This window comes from Nestor notabilis, unplaced genomic scaffold (assembly GCF_000696875.1).
Source record: "Nestor notabilis isolate BGI_N333 unplaced genomic scaffold, ASM69687v1 scaffold6536, whole genome shotgun sequence".
NCBI classification, from domain to species: domain Eukaryota; kingdom Metazoa; phylum Chordata; class Aves; order Psittaciformes; family Psittacidae; genus Nestor; species Nestor notabilis.
Genome location: NW_009932282.1, coordinates 18,589 through 25,767, shown reverse-complemented (window position 1 = coordinate 25,767; position 7,179 = coordinate 18,589). Strand labels below are relative to the sequence as shown.

The 7,179-nt window shown below is 37.3% G+C and overlaps 1 protein-coding gene across 1 annotated transcript in view; it reads right to left on the bottom strand.

Annotated features, from left to right (window-relative positions):
• Positions 1-4,274: 4,274 nt before the first annotated feature.
• GPR180 (G protein-coupled receptor 180) overlaps positions 4,275-7,179 on the bottom strand; it is a gene marked incomplete at its 5' end in the record, with an annotated part of 19,231 nt that continues 16,326 nt past the window's right edge. Inside the window, 3 exons of the mRNA XM_010016311.1 lie at positions 4,275-4,518; positions 6,245-6,322; positions 6,680-6,871. Of these exons, the coding sequence (XP_010014613.1) occupies positions 4,360-4,518; positions 6,245-6,322; positions 6,680-6,871 (429 nt within the window). The remainder of the gene's footprint in view (positions 4,519-6,244; positions 6,323-6,679; positions 6,872-7,179) is intronic.

The following is a 7,179-nucleotide window of genomic DNA, read 5'->3' as shown; positions in this document are numbered from 1 at the left end:
GTGTGTGGCCAGGGAAACAGGAACACTCTTTTTTTGGCAGCTAACAGCCCGAATTAGCTGTGATGTCAACTCACACCCTCAGGTCTCTGATGGCGAGGGAGACTAAAGACATGGTAGAGAGGGTGAAGGAGAGGCAGGAAAAGCGCGAAATCAAAACAGACCAAGGATAAAGAGAATACGCATACTAGATGCAAAGTAGGGGCTGGACTGTGAGTGTTGATCGTGGGAACAGATGGAGAGATAGAGAGAGAAATGACACCCATTACACTCAAAATCATATGTATGAGAGAGGGGGAGAGGGGAGGGCAGAGACAGAGCACGGTGGGAGAGATGGAATTCACACAACAGGAAAAAGATTTGCAGAAAATAATGGTTTAAGAAAAACTGGAATTGGAACTTACTGTTCACTGGAAAATCACAGCCTACTTCTATCAGCGCAGTTAGAAAAGAACCATCCTTTGAAAAACAGCTCAATACTTTCTCTTTTAATGTTCAACATTTGCAAGGATCACCTGCTTTTTGTACATTGCATAGTCACACAAGAATAATTAAAAGGTACAGCATCACCTTTGGCCAGCCCAATAAACATTTATTGGATTAACTGGAGGCATAACATTGCACAGAATAAACTAGAGCCAAATCAAATAAAATATTCTTCCAGTTCTGTAGAGAATCGAGATGCAAACAAAAAGATTTTGATACTTCCATGGCTCTCCATTGGCACAGGAACCAGAGAGGAATATTCATTAGATCTGACTATAAATGTTTATCTTGTGTGGGAGGTCTTAGTATAGTAATATGTATTAGAAACTTGATATTTTTCCAATCGAGCCTTCCCACTTCCATTTACATACATTTAATTGTAAATATTCGTTTTCCTACCTGAAGCACTTTAAATAAACGTACAACAACCACATTCTACGCAGAAGAGGAGTGAATAGCTTAGGAGACTCGTGATGAGACCTAGAACTGCTCCAGCCTCCACACAGCTGGTCCAGAGCAATGCAAGAAGACCCCTCCTGCCAGCTTGTGCGGGGTCTTGTAGACCAAGTTGGTGATCTCACCCTCATTTCTCCCGAACTGGGATACCTTCCCCAAACCAATCAATCACAGTTGATGCAAACTGGCATCTATACCAATGGAAAGGTGATGGCTGGTAAGGAAATGCCCTCTCACACACAGAAGCGGGTTTCTTCAGAGCACAACCAACTTCAATTTGCACTTCTCTTTTCTGAGCACTGAAGCGCACGGGCAACAGAATCAATATACTCTGTAACTGCAACTTCAAAACAGAACTGCAGAATGCACAGAAACTCTCAAGTGAGGTGTCATCATCTGACCTCAACTGAACAGTGCTGTTCACCACAGTCCACAGCAGCAGCGCTGCCTTTGGGGGGAACACACTTCAGCCCCTTGCAGCGGGGAGGCGGCAGGAGCTCTCCCTGAGAATTCCTTGGATACGTGGCGCTGTCAGCGGGCGCAAACCCACACTGCTTATGCACCGGGGCTATGTGCGTACGGCAGGAGTGCTTTTGACCGCTGCTGTCACCTAATGCATAGCTGACATAGGGTGCATCACGAGTTCCTCAGATGTATGCAAAAGCCCCAGTTTGTGACAGAAAGCACACTTTTTTCTTTGTGACAGAAAGCACATTTTAGAAGAAGAGAAAGAAAAAGTTTTCCATGCAGGATGCACTGATTGAAGACAACTGAAAAAAGGCTGGAAGCTATTCTTTCAAGATGATGTTATGAAACCAAATTGATAAAATGGTTAACTGTGAATAAGCATGAAAAAAGCAAGGTCTTATCAGCTGGTTTCACAGAAGATGTAAGTTGGGAAGAAGAGATAGGCTTTCATATGCTCAAAACCACTCTTCAGGCATGATCCAGAGGCAGTAAGCTTCAAGCTAGAGCCCAGGTGAGGATGAAGCTTTGTAAATTAGTCATACTTGAAGCCTCCCAAGATATTCTGTACCGAATTAACTAACATCTTGAATATTTTTGCAGTCATACTGACCTACTGCTACAGTATGCATTAATGATTTAGTAACATAAAAATTGGGGAGCACCGGTGTTGAAAGAACACTAACAAACCCTGGGCAGAAATGCATGTCCTTTGTACCGCTTACCATGATGAAGCCGTATTTAATCTCTAGAGTTACATTAATAGCAAAATTAAAATTTTATTTTCAATGCCAAAACTAAGAGGATAATGTCACCAGATGACTTATGAGACAATCTGGAAAAGATTAAAGAGACAACATCTTATGCTTCGTATTTACAATCAGATTAACTATGAATTCATTTTATGAGTTGTTGTAGGGTATATTTGTAAGGTGAAATTAAGATACTGTTTACCTTAATACTGACCAATTGAAGTCAGAGGGACTACAGGAAGTAAAAAAAAAAATACTTCTGGAGAATAAAACAAATAGAATGCCTCTTCTGAAAGTCACATACAGTTTTTTTCTGCATAGGTTAAAACTTTTATGATAACGGATCATAAACTGTAAAGCAGTTCTTGTGTCTATCAGAAAACTCTATTTTATGTGTGAATTTCATGTCTTATACATGAGGACAGATAGAACTCTTCTACTGCATTATTGGAGACTTATCAAAAAACAGGATGCTTTTTTCTTGAGAAGATGAAAAGTACAGAGATAAGCAGGGAAATAAAGACTGAAGTTTAACCAATAATATTTTTGTGTGGTTATCAGAGGAATGTAATAATTAATCTTTTAATCATTCTGAAAATTGTGTGAAATCATAATATCTCATCTTTTCCAGCCTCAACCTGCCATTCTTGATCTGAATTACAAACAATAAGAAAGGAGATGATTTAATGAGCAACTTTGTCATGTTGCCATTTTGCCTTAGTCAAAGGCAAATGTCTAGTTTTGCCTCTAAACTAAAATGGAATAGATATGAACTATGCTCACAACTGAGGCAAACATGAACAGAAAAGTTAGGGCTATTTTAAAGCTAGAACCCCGGTGTCTTCACGCTTTCGTAGAGACATAACTAAATACACACTGTTAAGAAGAAACAAACATTAATTTACTAGAAAATAAACCCCTTTTTGTGAAAAAGCAAACATGTACGAAAAGAAGTCTAATATTTGACAAACACTAAACTAAATCCATAAAGAAAGATTTCAGTCACAATGGCAACAGGTATGTTCTTATTATGAAGGAAAGAAAATGTCAGCATGATTTAATCATACTCAATAAATAGGCACTTCAATAAAGTATACATTTACACTGGCTTTCTGAATGCTAGGGCATCACAAAGTAGTATGGCTTTATTACAATGGGTGGAAGATGGCAACTACTTAGAACCCAGTGCCAACATGGATTATAACAAATCCAGTGAGTATTTTGTTTTTCAATTATTCATAGAAAATTTAATCCTGATTAAGTATCCTTGGGCAGGAATTCATGGGTAGTTGATGACTGAAACCAACATTTATTTGAAATGCTTCTGTTAATTTAATCTGTGTATATGGCTTAATTATGATTGAATCCTCAATGTAACAGAAATGAATTATATCAGGATTAAAATTCTAGTACCACATCACCCATTCCATTTTCTTTGCCCTTTTTTTTATTTAAAAGATCCAAGCCTGCTGTTTTAACTACCTTCGTGTTACTGTGTCTTCTAAGCCTCAAATACTGTTTAGACCTTCATTACTGGATTAAATTTGTAGTTACATTTAATAATAATAATAAAAAAAGGCAGATATAAACCCTATTTTCCTTCCCATTAAAATTTTAACCACTATGAACATTAGTTGCAAAATAGGCTTTTCTTTTACACTGATAATAAAGGAAAGTTTCTTGCAGCCAGTTGGGAACATTTTACAGGTGTTTTCTAGAGGACTCCACTTGTTTTGTTTGCCCTTCTTTTATACATAAAATGAATTTTCTCTAAAGCATGAAAATAAAGGAATTTTTACTCATCGTTGCACATCACGCCAATTTCACAACTGGCCTATTTCAGACTTGTTTGAGCTTGTACATGTTTTAAGAACTGCATTTTATAAGACCTTCGAACCTTGTATTGATACAAAACAAGGACTTTTTTTGTGTGTGTGTGAACAGGAGAGAAAAGATTCATTGTACTCTTCCGTGATACAGCTCAACACCACATGCTGCATATAATATTTATGAAATTATTCAAATTATGGATTTTTCTACTCCACAATACTTTTAACAGATCAATCTAGGGACCTTGTCACACCAAAGGTCTGTGAAGTGTTGACATTACTGCTCTTTTCCAGTGAAACCAATGTATGACACACCTGTGTATATTTAAGTCATTATTGCACATTTATTACAGAAGGTCCTCTTCCTAAACATCTCAGAAGTAATGTCGATTTTTATGTCCAGAGGATACTGTTAGTGGCAATGTCACTGATGACAGTGAAGATACTTCCCAATATAGACTATGAGAGAGAAAAAGTCTGTAGAGGACAACCATGGAGATACACTGACAGAGGATAACACCCATGGTAATAACCTAGACAAAAAAAAAAGAAAAAAAAAAAAAAGCACAAACCAAAAAACAAATCACAAACACAACAAAGAGAAAAAGTGAAAAAAAAACCCCAAACCCCAACCCAACCTCCACCAAACAACCCACAATAAATTTCTATCTATTGATTCTATAGCACTGTGTAAGTGCTTGAGGTCTAACTTTAAACCTTTTAATACTGCTGCAGTTACAAAAGATTTGAACATGCATCTCAAGTCCAGGATTCAGACTCTCACACCTGGGTGTTTTTAACTTGGTAGATAGCCCTGGGCAAGTCACATAACCCTTCTGGCAGTCTCTGTTCTGGGGAATTTCAGACTTGCAATTCACCACCCATGCAGTTTCACAAGCAGGGGTGATGTTTAGATATTCTATTCTTACAACAAATCGGGGAGGGGGTGGAGAGGGAGGAAAAGCCTGGAAACACTTTGCACTAACACAATCATGGAGCTGTGAGGATAGTGATTTTTAAGTCTCACTTATCCAGGCTTCTTTTCAGTGCAAGTCTCTCCAGCTGTAAAAGATGTGTAAGGTAATATTTATAAAACACATAAATGTAACTACCATTTCTGAGAAAGCAAAAGTCTAAGTTTATGTACAGAGAGTCTTTTAAAATACATGTTTTCCTTACATAAACATGGTATTTATTGATTGTACATTTCTTTATTGTATTGAAGTGCATTTAAAGAAGGAAACACACCTACATTATCATAGTTCATGTAGGAACTGCAGCTGCACACAATGGTTAAACTCGCTCAAATGCAAGAACGGAGCAACTGCACCCTCTCTTCAGCAAGCTCAAAATCTCAAAACATTGCAAAAGTTTCCTTTACTGATCTCTCATGTTCTCTTGCTGTGATTAAAAGTCTCATTAGTAGCTTTAGAGGAGTCTTTTTCTCCTTAGATGTCTTTTTTTTTTTAATCAAACAAAGTATTTAATTTACTATCTATTTTTAGTGGAACCTTTTTCTTTCCCTTACGCATCCTCTATACAAATAAAAGCTCTATTTCCAAATATATTTGCATACAAATTCACAGATGGTTATAACCATAAAGAAAAGAAGCAAACTCTACTCTGGAATGAGGTAGTCAATCACCTGAGAATAGTAGTGCTTTTTATCTGAATGTGGCAGGCTCCACACACTAGTTCTCTAGTTCCCAATATGTTTAAGCAACCGAGAAATCCAGGGAGTCCACCTTTGTTTTTAAGTGTTTAGCGTTTACAAACCAAACTACACAGTTGGACAGATTTCTTAATCTAAAGGATACAGTTCAGCTATAGCTTCCTTGACCTATTTAGCCACATAAAGCTTTTAAAGGATGAAGACGAAAAAGCAAATAACAGAAAAAAATCCACTGATTTATCTGTCTACTAGCTTTGTTAAAAGAATCCCCAACGTGTTTTTAATTAAAACACAAACAAGCAAACAATAAAACAAAACACCCCCTCCACATTTTCCTTTGACTTAACAGTCTCCCCCCTCTCCCTCCCTTAACCTAAGAAATTATTACTCTTAGATGATTCAAACCCTGTATGCCTTTGTAAAATATGACTCACATTAGCATCAATGAGAGCTGTGTGACTAAGACTTTTCAAGTTGCTTTGGGGTCATAAGATTAACCGCCTAAGAGCATGAGTTTGCTAACAAACACTGAACATGAAGAGCAACTACTATTCAAATTCCATCTCTTTTATCTTGCCTGTACATACCTTTTCTCTTTGATATTCTCTGAATATTACAGCAATGGTTGCAAGACATGGGTGGCACAAAAACCAGAGAATGCAGGCCTGAAAGAAAACATGAGTTTAAGTTATAAAATGACTACATGCCAGCTTAGAAGAAAGAGATGACAGTTAGAGGAACTGCATTTACATTTCTGTCTATTTTATGAACCCATTGTTTAATTTTCAATCAACAGAATGAAAACCACACAATGAAAGGTGGGATTTCTGTTTAAAAAAGCTCTATACTCCTTGTCAAATTAAAATGACTACTCAGAGTTTGATGACAGGGTGCAATTTAATCAAATCAGACACTTAAACATTAACTTTCTTATGGAAGAAAAGAGTTTGGTGCTTCAGTCAACTGCATGCCACAATTATATTTACAGCAGAAAGGATCAGTTTCCCTGATGCAACCCATACTTTGGCAAAGGTGATATAGAACTCCCTTTTCAGTGTGCTTCTCTCCACTGTGATGATCTGGTAAAGACCAGCAGTCAGTGACAAAGCTAGGCAAACTCTGAGGACAATAAGCAGTCCGCTTGCTAAGCCATGGTGTGAATGGTAGCTGTGGTGATTCGTGTCTTCAAACTGCTCCCAGATTAGTAAAAAGGTCTGGAAAAGAACAACAGCAGCAAAGTACATTTAGAGTAAACAAGGTTACGCTAACCCTCTATTAATCTTCCCATCACAGATTAAGTTATTTGCACAACTGGTCCCTAGCCTGAACTGCTTTTAGTTTGTCGCTTATCTATTATTACTCCAAGTGCAACTGGCAGGAACAGTCTCACTTCTTGAATTTCATAACTTATAGAAAGTTTGACAAGCTAAAGTTTCCTTTAATTTGGATAGAAGGAATGTGGCACTTTAGCATAAGATCCCAAATAATCTAGTTAAACATAACCCAGTTAAAAATAAACTAG